This window comes from Macaca mulatta, chromosome X (assembly GCF_049350105.2).
Source record: "Macaca mulatta isolate MMU2019108-1 chromosome X, T2T-MMU8v2.0, whole genome shotgun sequence".
Classification (NCBI taxonomy): domain Eukaryota; kingdom Metazoa; phylum Chordata; class Mammalia; order Primates; family Cercopithecidae; genus Macaca; species Macaca mulatta.
The window spans coordinates 53,997,767-54,012,690 of record NC_133426.1 but is presented as its reverse complement, the minus strand read 5'-3'; the positions used below and the strand labels follow the sequence as shown (position 1 = coordinate 54,012,690).

At 39.6% G+C, this 14,924-nt stretch overlaps 1 protein-coding gene across 4 annotated transcripts in view; it reads left to right on the top strand.

Moving 5' to 3' along the window:
* The window catches only part of FAM120C (family with sequence similarity 120 member C), a 119,873-nt gene that overhangs the window by 3,962 nt on the left and 100,987 nt on the right, over nucleotides 1-14,924 (top strand). The window contains exon 2 of one of the 4 annotated variants that reach the window (XM_015127510.3): nucleotides 5,461-5,766. The exons of the other annotated variants lie outside the window; for them this stretch is intronic. Coding sequence (XP_014982996.2) covers nucleotides 5,461-5,478 — 18 coding nt within the window. The 3' untranslated portion in view covers nucleotides 5,479-5,766. Of the gene's footprint in view, nucleotides 1-5,460; nucleotides 5,767-14,924 lie in introns of those variants that run through there. 4 annotated transcript variants of the gene reach the window in all.

Here is a 14,924-nt window from a genome sequence, read left to right as displayed (position 1 = left end):
TTTTTATTGGAGTGATGAAGAACTCCCTGGATTGTAGCACAGACTTGAAAGGTATTAATAACCGATTGTGGTTTCCCTTTTCAGAGGAGTGTTCTACTGTCTTGAAGGTGGGAATTTTTCACTTGGATGATTTGCATGCCTACTATTTCTTTTGACTAAATGTCAGTGCCTCAGAACAAAACCCACTACTGTATCTCTCCCCTCTTTGGTTTTGTTCTTCGGGCTAGACCACAAGATGGACCTTTATTCCCAGTCTCATTTTCATTTGTGATACAGAAAGTAGAGGTGGAAGGATTAAATAATAGATAAGTTGCTGGGTTGTCTGTTTAGCTTTAGACAACTTCGGACTTACCATGAAAAGATCCAGTGTATATTGTTGGGATGAATTTTTTGATTTGGTTGGTTTCATTTATATGCTCTGCAAACCTTTGTAAATGATAATCAGTAGAAGGAAAATTAAGTAAACCCACAAATTGCTTGCCTGATTGCTTCCTAAGGGTCTCAGAAGTAGAGCAACCTAAAGCAGTTTTAGATTGTGATTCAGGAGATAATTTAGGGTGATTAAGGGAATGAATGCTTTGTTTTAATGGTTACTGTGTAATTAGAAAAAAAATGATCAGCACATCAAACTCACCATTTCGCAGCTATACTTTTTTAGAATGATTATGATTACATAAAATGAGTTGATTTAAAGAAAGATATTAAGTTGTAGTACTTGGATATGGCAGAAATCATGTTGGTGGTATATGAATAACCAGACTTTGAGAACAGGTATCATTTTGTGCTTTGGTTCTCTAGAATACGATAAAGCAATGGCTGCTATGCCTCCTGATTGTTTACTTACCATTAGTCATAGACATTCTGAAAAGTCGATGACTTTTCTAGATGCTCTAGTGGTTGGAAAATAATCAAAATAATAATTACTTCTTAGGCAACAAGTTGTATATTAAAAGCTTTAAAAATATCTCATTTAATCCTCAAGAGCTTGCAAGGTGTATGGTATTCTCCCCCATTTTACAGTTGAGTAACTGAGATAACCAAGAGGTAAAATAATTTTTCTTTGTTCTAAGTACTAGTAAGTGGTGGATAAAAATTACTGTTCTGGGTTTATATTGCTCAAAGTTTACACAATCCCACCATCCTGTTTCCTTCATTTTGTACATTCTTGTGTATGATTGTACACTGTTACTGGCTAGATAATATGTATAGATACATGAAGACAAACAATCATAAGTAGATTTTTTGAGCACTTAGTTTGTGCCAGCATTGCTAAATGTACAATACTGCCAATACAAGGCAAATGTGTAAGCTAAGTGCCAAGTAAGTGAATCATACAGTGATGTTATAGGAATTCAAAAGTAGTAATCCCTGTCCTTTCTACAGTTTCAGTCTCTGCCTCTCTGGTTTCTTTCACTTACAGCATGCACAAATAATCTTTGAAAAACAAAAACTTCCCCTTTATTTTCTAATTCCTTCGAGCCATTATCTTTATCTCCTTTCTTCCCTATTCACCATTATTCTTAAAGAAGCAGATTGTATTAATTCCCATTTCCTAGCCTAGTGCTACTTTATATCTGATGTCACCACTCTGAAGCTGCTGCACACATTTCCATTCTTAGCCTTTCTTGGTCCTTTGTAAGATCATTAATATCAAGCCATCCTATTCTGGAACTATCTTCCTTGGATTTCACAGTTCAACTCACTTCTGATTCTCCTTGTAACCCTCTAGTTCTTTCTTCTTTTTTCCTTATTCCTCTTCTGCCTGCTTCTTTAAATGTTGGTGCCCTCAAGGCTTCTGTCCTGGTCATATTCTTCTACTTTTGTTTCCTGAGCAATCTCATCCATTATGGTGGCTTTAAGTATTAATTAAATTCTGATGATTCCTGTTGCTCTGTCTCTACCCTCGACCTCTCTCATGAGCTTTCAACACATCTTTTCAGCTCTCTACTACTTGATGTCTTTTAGGTCACTTAAACTAAAAACTACCCAAAATGGAACTCATTATAATGTTTCCCCAAAACTTGTTCCACTTCTGGTACTCTCTATTTCTATGAATGGTGTCTTTCATCACTTTCAAGCCAGAAGCCGTGGAGTCCTCAGTTCTTCACTCTCCTGTCACTTCCCACATTTACTTGGTCATTGGATCCTTTGAATTCTACGTTAGAAATGTCTCCTGAGTCCAGCTACTTCTGTCTGTTTCCACCCCCGTTGCTTTAGTTCAGGCTGCCAAAATTTCTTATCTGAACCAGGAAGACAGTGTCAACTTGTTCCTTTACCATAACACTCTCTGGACTCCATCTGCCATATTGCTGCCAGAGACACCATTCTGAAAACAGAAGCTGACTCTGTTATATGCACCAAGGTGTATTTGCCTACCCTACCGAGTCCCAACTTCTGAGCATGGCAGACAGTGCCCTTCACAATCTGATCCCAAACTCCCTCCAGACTTACCTGGTGCTCACCTCTGGCCACCCCTGTTCCAACCATTCTGTATTTTCTTAGTTTCCTAGACATACCGTGTCCTCTCTCATAGTATTTTTCTTATGTTTATCTTGACCTTTGCATAGCAAATTCCCCTTTATTCCTGCTCAAAAGTTATCGTTATAGAATCTTTCCTAGCCAGCCTCTGTCAGCTGTGGTAAATTAAGCCTTCCCTTTACTACCAGAGTACTCTGTTCTTACCTCTCTCATATTTTTTTCTCTTTCATAGTATTTTCATATCGCTTAATTCTCTTTTAAATGAGTTTCAAGAGGGCGGAGATTTGCTCTAGGACTTGACATACATAAAATAATGTTTGCTGTGAGAGAGAGAGAGAGAGATTGGTTGGTTTACCTTTACTGATTGAATCACTGTAGAGGGCTTTACAGGTCAGATAAAGAAGAATTTAGAATCAGTGCTATACAATGTTATATATTAATTCCATCTAAATAAACTCAGATTGCAAACTGAATTGCCGAACTCCTGTTACTCAGAAGTTTTGTAGCTGCTTAGCAATGCACTTATAGAATATATTCCCTTTTGATGGTAGTAATAATAGCTACCACATGGGCGAGGTACCGCACCAATATTCATTTAATTCTCACAACCACCCAACAGGAGAGGTATTAATCTCTATTTTTTCCTCTACTCCTATGACAGATTAAATCAATCTCTCTCTTTTGTTTTTATTTTGTTTTTTGTTTGTTTTGTTTTGTTTTTTGTTTTTTGAGGCAGAGTCTTGCTCTGTGGCCCAGATTGGAGTACAGTGGCGTGATCTTGGCTCACTACAACCTCCACCTCCTGGGTTCAAGCAATTCTCCTGCCTCAGCCTCCCAAGTAGCTGGGACTGCAGGCGCATGCCACCACACCCAACTAATTTTTCTATTTTTAGTAGAGACGGAGTTTCACCATGTTGGCCAGACTGGTTTCGAACTCCTGACCTCAGGTGATCCGCCTGCATCAGCCACCCAAAGTGCTGGGATTACAGGCGTGAGCCACCACGCCCGGCCTAAATCTCTACTTTTTATAGCAAAAAAAAAAAAAAAAAAAAAAACAGGCTCAGTGTAGTCACTGGCCCAAGGTTGCACTGCTAGAACATGGTTGGACCAAGATTTGGACCTAAAGATATTTGACACCAAAATCCTTCATCTTTAACATATCTCAGAACAGTGTAATTGCATTTTTATAGTTATATTTTAATAACTTTTTCCAGAACATTTTTTCCTATATTTAGTTTGTGTAGCATAATGGCTGACAACACAGGCCTTGGAGCCAGACTGCCTGGGTTTAGATCCCTATTCCTCTAAGTACTCATTATGTAAGCTTAGGCAAGTTACTTACTCTGTGCCTCAGTTTAACAATAATACCTATATCACAAATTTTGTTGTGAGTGTTAAATGATTTAAGTAATATGCTTAGAACATTATATGGCACGTAGTAAATGCCATATAAATGCCAGCTGCTATTATATTGACTAAAATATCTTGTAGCAGGGCATGGTGGTGCACACCTGTAGTCTCAGCTACTCAGGAGGCTGAGGCAGGAGGATCGCTTGAGCCTGAGAGGTTGAGGTTGCACTGAGCTGAGATCGCACCACGGCACTGCAGCCTGGGTGACAGAGTTAAGACCCTGTATAAAAAAAAAAAAATGCAAAATATCTTGTGCACCTAGTAGGTTGGACATTGATCACCTTACTCTCATGCTTTAAGCTTAGCATGGCATGCCATGGCATGCCTTCATGATCTGCCCACCATTATCTAGCCCAATTTTACCCCATTTTTCTTATCAGGACAATGCTTTTCAGTTCAGTTAATATTTTTGAGCACCTGTTCTGTGCCAGACACTATTCTAAGTACTATGAACAATAGAATTAATTTACTCAGACTATGTTTATTGGACTCCTGTGTGCCAGGCAAAGTTCAAGATTATGAGGATACAGCAGTGAATAAAACAGATTTCTGACCTCATGAAACATATTCTAATGAAGAAGATAGACAACAAACAAGATAAATAGGCAAAATATGTTTTGTGACATAGGAAATGCTGTGGAGAAAATGAAGTAGGGAAGTGAGATAAGGAGTGTTGAAGTCAGGGGTACAAAGCATGGTACCCTACCCTTCCTCTGTAGAGGAAACAAGGAAGAAAGTACTTACGATATAAGTCCCCAGGATCCTTTCTCTGGCCCTTGTCATTAGGCCCAGGGACATAACCAATAGAAGTGGCAGAAACCAGGATTTGCATACCAGAAGCAAAACCCTTGCCCGTTCATCTGTATCACATGAGGAAATTACAAAGGTTATGGCAAGGATGGCAAACTGGCAGCCCATAGGCCTTATGTGGCCCATTCATGTATTTTTGCATTGGCCCACATATTTTTTTCCTTTTCTTTTTGAAAGAACTTCATTTATTTTCATTGATCAATAGTGTTCACCAGGATCTGAAGTCAAATAATGCACTTGGACTGAATATTAAGGCATCATCTAGTTGTATGAATTGAATGATTATCATTTCCTGCTGTCGTTTAACTTGCATTATTTTTTAACAAGTTCGAATTTGTTGCCAACTTTTAAAAATAGAGAAATGTTGCAAAAAAGTCTCTTTCCAGCTACTGAAATATCAGATCCTCTGGCAATACTGCTTAACCCCTTTTGGTGAACCACATGGTCTTCATTTATTGGTCTCTACAGCTCCATGGTGTCTCCCTGCCACAATGACGAAGTGCCACTTGTCATTCATGGTAGACATCTTCTACAATGGCTCCCAATGATTCCCACCTCCTGGTATTCACACCCTTTTGTAATCTCCTCCCATCCCCCCAGTTTGTGGGCTGGACCTAGTGACTTGCTTCTGATGAGCAGACTACAACAAAAGTGATGGGATGTCACTTCCAAGATTAGGTTATAAAAAACTGTGACTTCCATCTTGTTTGCACTCTCTCTCTCTTTCTCTCTGGCTCTTCTTGCTTGATCACTCTGATGAAGCAAGCTGCCATGTTGTGAGCTGCCCTATGGAGAGACCCACAGGAAAAGAAACTGAGGGAAGCCTCCAACCAACACTCAGTGAGGAACTGAGGCCCTCAGTCCAACTACAGCCCGCAAGGAACTGAATTGCTGCCAACAGCCACGTACGTGAGTGAGCTTGGAAGCGGATCTTTCCCCAGGCGAGCCTTGAGATGACTGCAGCCCTGGCTGGCACCTTGATTGAAGCCTGTAGGAGACCTTGAGCCAGAGGACCCAGCTAAGCCATGCCTACAGATACTATGAGATAATAAATGTTGTTTTAAGCCACTAAGTTTGGGGGCTAATTTGTTACACAGAAATAGATAACTGAAACACCATTGATTGTTGTGCTTGTTCTTTTTAAATAATATTTTTGATGAACACGAAATATTTCTCATACCCACATCTGTGCAAAGTGGTGAAAACAATCTTTTTTATGGAAGAAGTTCACGTGTTTGAACAGGAGAGAGCCTATTTCTTTGTGGAATTGATGAATTTTCATATCCATCTAAATAAAATGTGTCTGTTGAAAGACTACAATTTAAGATAGATACCATTTGAAAGTAAACCACTGTAAGAAATATCAGTGTACGGCCGGGTGCGGTGGCTCACGCCTGTAATCCCAGCACTTTGGGAGGCCAAGGCAGGTGGATCACCTGAGGTCGGGAGTTCGAAACCAGCCTGACCAACATGGAGAAACCCTGTCTCTACTAAAAATATGAAATTAGCCGGGCATGGTGGCGCATGCCTGTAATCCCAGCTACTCGAGAGGCTGAGGCAGGAGAATCACTTGAACCTGGGAGGTGGAGGTTGCAGTGAGCCAAGATCGCACCATTGCACTCCAGCCTGGGCAACAAGAGTGAAACTCCATCTCAAAAAAAAAAAAAGAAAAAATCATACAAAAAGGATGAGTGCTGAAATGAAAAGAACTTAAAAATGTACTTGGAATTTCAACAGGCTATATTTCTAGATACAGATAAAATAAGTGATGCCACAGAAGGCAATTATGTATTAAATGAAAAAACTGCCAGGACTTGAAAGTCTTTTTTATACAGTAGTTTTATAAAAGTGTTTGTCAAGTACAACAGAAATTATGTTATAAACAAGCATTTGCAAAGGTAGGAAATACTTTGGCTCAGGATGTCAGACATTGATGGCTAAACATTCTTGGGACAGATTTAGTCAAAAAGTTAAATTATTTTTGGAGATTTACATAGCAGTTGGTTACAACAGATTAAAAACTACATCCACATAGCTGTACAGTTAGCTGTATTCCTAGCCAGTGGTTCTCAAAGTATGGTCCCAGACCAACAGCACTGTACCATCTGGAAACATGTTGGAAATACACATTCTCAGTCCCTTACCCCTTTGGACCTACAGAATCAGAAACTGGTGGGAAAGGTTGGGGAGCTTATGGATCTGTTTCAACAAGCCCTCCAGCTGATTCTGATCATGCTAAAGTTCGAGAGCCACTGCACTTAAGTATGATTCATGTGTTAAGAATTTGATGTAACCTGACTCTTGGACTCATCACAGGTACATCTGGAAATACCTGGATTTTGTGTGATGAGAAAAGTCTTCAGATTTTTAATATCAATTGGTCGAAATTAGTAAGTATGACTACAGGTGGTGCTTCTGCAATAGTGTTTAGAACTGTTGGACCCAAGAAACAATGTGAAGCAGAAACACTTTCCGGGGACCTAAACTTAAAGCTCTTTCTGCTAAAAGCTTAGAAATGAATCAGTCAGATCAGGAACTAGTAATTAACATGGTGGTTTGCTCCACAACTGAATACTTTGCTTGGTGAATTATTGGGTGCATGTTATGGAAATCTGCCCTATTACACGGAGGTTGATTGGCTTAGTTGAAGCATGGTACTCAAGATACTGAAAAAAATGACTTGGCATCCACCACACCCGCAGAGAGTGAAATAAAATATTTGGCTTGTTTGGTTGATTTTACAACTCATCTAGACACTGAATAAAAACAGCATTGTTCATAAATACCTTCACAAATGTATGGTTGTACTTGCTTGTTCCTAGCAAAATTATGCCTTTGAGAAACTCATTTGGCAAGAGATAAACTGGCTGACTTTTCTTTGCTGAAATTGGTTTCCAAGAATTGAAAGTGATGGCCTGAATTACATTCCCACAGTTGTGAAGTTGTCTGTTGAATTCCAGAAAAGGTTCTCTGACATATTTGATGAAAATGAACTAATATTGTTCAATTAGCCTTTCTCAGTGTTTAGAGTATGAAAGAAGAGCTACAATGGAGATTCTGAATTACTGTGCCGTGGTGCTGAAAATGAAGCATGATGTCATTGAAATGCCGAATTCTACAAATACTTTGGAAGTAGTTACTGAAACATAAAAAACACTGTGCCAAACTTCTGTGTTTGGAAATGCCTACATTTCTAAACAGCTGTTTTCCGTTATGAAATAGGATCAAATTAGTCACTTGAAGTGAAAGCATTCAAGGCTGAATTCTGTACTGCATGTTGTAACACAAAAATATAAGACCTAACGTTGACCTCTTGGCACATAAATGTGTCAGGCCTCCAGTTCCAAGTCAAAGGAGAATAAACTACAAAAAAAAAAAAAGTGTAATGATAAATTTTCTAGTTTTTCACTTATGTCTTTAATGTAAAACGTAAACTCCAGTATTTTGCATGTATAAACACCCACAGCTTAAATAAAAATACATTTCTGTGTGTGTGTTTTTTATTTTTAAACACAGGGTCTTGCTCTGTTGCCCAGGTTGGAGGGCAGTGGTGTGAACATGGCTCACTATAACCTTGAACTCCTGGGCTCAAAACAATCCTTCCACCTCTGCCTCCCCAGTAGCTAGGACTACTGGCATGTGCCACCCAAACCCAGCTAATTTTTAAGGTTTTGTTTTGTTTGTTTGTTTTAGAGACGGTCTTGCTAGGTTGCCCAGGCTGATCTCAAACTCCTGGCCTCAAGCAATCCTCCTGCCTCAGCCTCCCAAAGTGCTGGGATTACCCACCATGCCTAGCCAAAAATTACATTTCTGGAAGTTAATTTTTCTTTACTCAGCCCCTTCATTCATGTTAGCTGCCCATCCCTGTAAGCATTTACAGCCCCTAGTTCAAAGACTCTTAGAAATTTATTGTGATCATTGTCCTCTGTGCAGTTCCTGTCCTCCTTTCTGAGGTAACCCAGAGGTTCCCTTGGATTCTCGCTCTCTTACTCCTAAGGATACTTTTCATGAGACCTCTGACTTTTCAGTTGTGAAGATTTGCTTTGGGCTAAACAAGTGCCTATTCTGGTATCTACTTGTCTCAAATTATTTCTGAGGACCTTCAGGCAGTGCATACCACAGACTTCATCTCTGCAAAACAGACTTTCATAACTACTTTTTCAGTCTGTGCCAGCTATTATATTATAAATTGTAAGTCTTAGAATTGGGTAGGAATTAGATAAATCTCCATTTTACAGATGAAGAAGCTAAGTGACTTGTCCCCACAAACTTTGATCATAGTTTCACTGGATGCCAAAGTTCTTGCTGTATACACTGATAACAAAAGTTAGCATCAAAGTACAGTTTCCAGCCCGTGGTTGACACACAACAGGTTTTTTAAAAATCCAAGTTTTCCCTTTTGTTCTTAAATGTGACAGAAGGCTTCATCTGCAGAAATGGGCTGGCTTCTGGCAGCCTAAGAGTACTAAAATTGGGCCGGGCGCAGTAGCTCACGCCTGTAATCCTAGCACTTGGGGAGGCCGAGGTGGATGGATCACCTGAGGTCAGGAGTTCGAGACCAGCCTGGCCAACGTGGTGAAACTCTCTCTACTAGAAATACAAAAATTAGGAGGTTGTGGTGGTGGGCGCCTGTAATCCCAGCTACTTTGGGAGGCTGAGGCAGGAGGATTGCTTCAACCTGGAGGTGGAGGTTGCAGTGAGTTGAGACCACGTCATTGCACTCCAGCCTGGGCAACAAGAGCAAAACTCCATCTCAGAAAAGAAAAAAGAGTACTAAAATTGGGTATTCGCAAATTAAAATTAGGACCTTAATAGTGTGTACTGAACACTGGATCGGTATTCTACTACCTCTAGCTTGACTGCCATATTTCATGGCCAAGACTACCAATTATGTGCATGTAGATAATTTAAATTCTTACAGTTGAGAGGGAAGGCCACCTTATCAATGTTTCCTTGAAGTAACTGGTTCCTAATTGCTGCTATTCTTTCAATACGTTATTCTTTAGCTTTGTGATTATCAGTCTGGTCTCTTAATGGTTGGTTGTTGAACTCCACAATGTAGTGATGCATATTTGCATCAACAGTAGTTTCAGTCTGTAATTATTTAGTAGTTAGAGTTCAAGGCACAGTGGCCTTCCAGTTGAAATGTAAGTCATCTGTATTTCTGTTGCTTAACCAGACTTACACATAATCCATCCCGCCCTCGAATCTTCTTATAAGGTGATAATTCCTTACTGTCTTTGAATTCTTTTTGCCTTGGTGAGAACAGGTAGAGAAGATAGACCACAGAACTCTGCCTGAGTCAGTCACTAGTTTGGTATATTTAGCATGGTAGAGGGGCTTGAGGGAATATGGGACAAGCTGGAGGAAGTCAAGTACTGCAGAGGTCAGAAAGCAGTATTGCCTCTAGTTTGAAGTTAACTTTAACAAGCATTTATTATACTCTTTTTTTATGGTCCAGGCAGAGTGCTAACATAATTCTGCCACTAATGGGCTTACAGTCTAGTTATTTTTTTATGCCCTTGTGTTTATTGTGTTACTTGTGAGTTGATCTCAGATTACTTTATGCCCACTTTTCCAGTTTCCTTTATTTGAGAAACAGTGTACTTAATGGAAAGACCATTGTTTTTTAGAGACAGGATCTCACTCTGTTGCTCAGACTGGTGTGCGGCGCATGATCTCGGCTCACTGCAGCCTCAACTTTCTGGGCTCAAGCGATCTTCCCACCTTAGCCTGAGTAGCTGGGACCACAGGCATGTGCCATCATGCCTGGCTAATTTTTTAAACAATATTTGGTAGAGATGGGCTCTCACTGTGTTGCCCAGGCTGGAATCCTTGGCTCAGGCGATCTTCCTGCCTCTCCCTCCACCTCCTAAAGTGCTGGGATTACAGGCATGAGCCACTATGCCTAGCCCTGAAAGAGCATTATTTTAAAGTCAGACCTAATTGCTTCAAATCCAAGTACTACCATATTGCTAGCTGTGTGATTTGGAGCAAGTTACTTAAGTTTTCCAAGCTTCTGTTTTCTCTGTTTAAGTAAAGGAGAGGGAGGGGGATGAATGATCTAATACCCATTTCACAGAGTTAGAAGGATAAATGAAATATGCCTAGCCCAGTGTCTATCTTGAAATATTAATCACTCCAGTTAGCTCAATGAGGTCAAAGACTCTTGGCTCTTGTTACTGCTGTGTTTCCATAACTAGATTGGTGCCTGGCATATATCAGTGCCTAGCTCAGTACATATTGGTTGCAAGTTGAAACAGTTCATTGGTTGCCTACTCTGTGCGAGTGGTCTATGTACTGGAGATAACAGCAGTGAACAAAACATTTTTAAAATCTCAGCCTTCTTGAAGCTTACATTCTAATGATTAATACTTCTGGTTGTTTTTAATATCAAATACTCTTCCAATGTTTCTGAAAGAGCCACAGTATGTAATACATAAAATGGGGACTATGAGCTCAGGTTGAAGAGAAAGTAGGAACACCAGGTCAGGTGCGGTGGCTCATGCCTGTAATCTCAGCACTTTGGGAGGCTAAGGTAAGAAGACTGCTTGTGTCCAGGAGTTTGAGACCAGCCTGGGCAACATAGCAAGATCTGTCTCTACACAAAATCAAAAATTAACCAGGCATGGTGATACACACCTGTAGTCCCAGCTATTTGGGAGGCTGCAGTGGCAGGGTTGCTTGAACTCGGGAGGTTGAGGCTGCAGTGAGCCGTGATCCTGCCACTGCATTCCAGCCTTGGTGACAAAATGATACCTTCAAAAAATAAAAATTAAAAAAAGTAGGAACACTAATTCTCTCTGGTTATTTGGTCCAGTCTCCACCTATGAAGATTCTGGTTTGGGGAAGCACAGTTTGAAAGCCACTTCTTTAGACTACCTGTGGTTGGAAATGAGACATGTCTTCTCAGCTGTTTTCCCCTGAGGTTTTCGTTTCTGTTTGTTTGTTTGTTTGAGACAGAGTCTCGCTCTGTCGTCCAGGCTGGAGTGCAGTGGCGCGGTCTCGGCTCATTGCAACCTCCACCTCTCGGGTTCAAATGATCTTCCTGCCTTAGCCTCCTGAGTAGCTGTTACTACAGGCACCCGCCACCACACCCGGCTAATTTTTTTTTTTTTTTTTTTAAATAGAGACGGAGTTTCACCATATTGGCCAGGCTGGTTTCGAACTCCTGACCTTGTGTTCCACCTGCCTTGGTCTCCCAAAGTGCTGGGATTACAGGCATGAGCCACCACACCCGGCCTCCCCTGAGTTCTGTAAACAGGTGTCACTTCCTCTCAAAAACCATCACCCCACTGACTGTTGAGGTGCCTTTACTCTGTGTTCCCATGGTACCCTGTGCTCCATAACTTCTCACACGTTAGGTGTCTTGCTTTGTGCTGTCTGCATCATGGCACTTAGTAGGCCCTCAACCTCTATTCACTGAACTGAACGGTGAACCAGCAATTAAAAGCTATAGATGGTCATTCAGAATCTCAACTCTCGCTTTCTTTAAAACTCAAATGTGCTGTTTTTTCTGATCGTTGTTTGGGTATGTTATAGTTGAATCTCTCCTAAATCATTTTACTCTCCTGGAAAATTGCAAGGTTAACGACTAAACTGGACCAATTTGGGCCAGGCGCATACAGGTGGTACCAGTGATGATAAATGTGTAAATTGAGCCACAGTGCTCACTATTCTGACGGTCATTGTTGGCTCTTTGCCCTGTCAGGATTGAATGCAGATTGTATTTTGCTGGGAATAAATTGCCATGTTGTGTGATCTGACTAGGTAAGTGTTTCTTAAACTTGCTTCATCATGAAATCATCTGGGGTTCTTGTTAAAAACAGATTTCCAGCCTGACCCTAGACCTACTGAATCAGACTTCAGGGGAGGGGCTTAGAACAGCGATTACTTCCAAGGAATGAGAGTAAAAGGACTATTACTTTTCATTCTACATACTGCCATATTGTTTGATTTTTTTTCCCTGAATATGTTCAGCTTTTATTCAGTTGCAATTTTATATTTTGATTAACTTACAATTCATGGTACAAAAATTCAAAAGATACAAAAGGGTATGTGATAAAAAATATTCAACCCCTTTCCCAGTCACTAGGTTCTCCTCCCTGGAGGGGACCAATATTATCAGTTCATTGTGTATTCTTTCAGAGATACTATGGCTATAAAAGCAAATATATATAGTTACACATTTTATATATATATGCACATTTTACATATATACATATTCTACACAAAAAATACCTTTTTAAAACAGCATAGTATAATGTTCTATACCTTGCATTTACCATTTACCATATCTTGGTGATTTTTCTATGTGTATAGATAGAGTTTTGTCATTTTTTATGGTTTTGCACTATTCCATTGTATGTATACATTATGATTTACTTAACTAGTCCCTTATTGATGGGCAATTAATTAGGTTGTTTCCAGTCTTCACCTATTACAAATAATGCTGCAGTAAATATTTTGTGTTTGCAGAGAAGTTGCTCATACTTAGGCACTTGCATTGTTGTTCCAAGTGCTTTACATATCTAAAAGGTAAATCCCTGAAAGGAGAATTGCTGGGGCAAAGGGTATGCACGTTTGTAATTTTGAAAGGTCTTGCCAAATCGCTCTCCCTAGAGATTCTACCATTTATACCCCTACCAGGAATGTTTGCAAGTGCCTGTTTCCTTCACCAGTACATTATTTGCTAATCTTGTAGGTGAAACATCATGTTTCAGTATTACTTTAATTTTTATTTCTCTTATCACAAGTGAGTTTGATTATCTTTTTATATGCTTAAAATCTGTTTCCTTTTTTGTGAAATGTTCTCTTAGATTGTTAGGTTTTTTTCCCTTCTCTATTAAGGAAATTAGTCTTCTGCACTGTAAGTTGCACATTTTTTTGCAGATTGTCATTTGTCTGTTGAGCTTACTTACATTGGTTTTTCCCAAGCAGAAATGTTTGATTTTTTTTTTTCTTATTCATCAGTCATTTATACATTCTTACTGTGGAAATGTTTGATATTCATATAGTCAAGAGTATTGACCGTTTTCTGGGGGTGTTACTGGATTTGCTCATAAACTATCCCCACTCTGAGATTATACAAAATTTCCCTCATGTCTTTTATTATTATTTTTATTTTTATTATTACTATTTTTTTTGAGACGGAGTCTTGCTCTGTCACCCAAGCTGGAGTGCAGTGGTGCGGTCTTGGCTCACTGCAACCTCTACCTCCTGAGATCAAGCAATTCTCCTGCCTTAGCCCCCCGAGTAGCTGGGATTACAGGCACCAGCCACGATACCTGGCTAAATTTTGTATTTTTAGTAGAGACGGGATTTCACCATGTTGGCCAGGCTGGTCTCGAACTCCTGACCTCAAGTGATTTGCCCGCCTTGGTCTCCCAAAGTGCTGGGATTACAGGCATGAGCCACCGTACCTGGCCTATTATTTTTATGGTTATCCTAGTTAAAGTGTGAAGTATGGATCCATGTTTTTCTCCTCAAATGACTCTTCAGTTATCCGAACACCGTTTGTTAAATAATCTTTATTACTTTTCTAATCTAAAAACTGAGTTTTTTAAGAACAAATAAATGGCATATAAATAAAGGGAAGGGGAACTGCTATATGTTAAGATCCTTAGAAGCCATATCAACCAAATACAGCATGTGAATTCTATTTGAATCCTGATTTGAACAAAGCAACCATCAAAAGACATTTTGGGGACAATCACAGAAAGTAGAATAGGGACTGGATATTATGATATTAAGAAATTGTTAATTTTGTTGGGTGTAATAATGGTACTATTCGTTACTTTAACTGTGAGAGTTAAATAATGAAGTATTTATGGGTGAAGTGATTTGATGTCTGGAATTTGCCTTAAGATATGCCAGGAATGGTCAATAGCTTATGAAAAGATATTCAACATCACTAATCCTCCGAGAAATGCAAATCAAAACCACAATGAGATATTACCTCACACTCATTAGGATGGCTACTGTTAAAAAAACACACAGAAAATAAGTGTTGACAAGGATGTGGATAAATTGGAACCCTTATGTACTGTTGGTGGGATTGTAAAATGCTGCAGCTGCTGTGGAAAACAGTATGGAGGTTCCTTAAAATATTAAAAATAAAACTACCATATAATTCAGCAATTCCACTTCTGAGTATATATCTAAAACAATTGAAAGCAGGATCTCTAAGAGATATTTGCACACCCATGTTCATAGCAGTACTATTC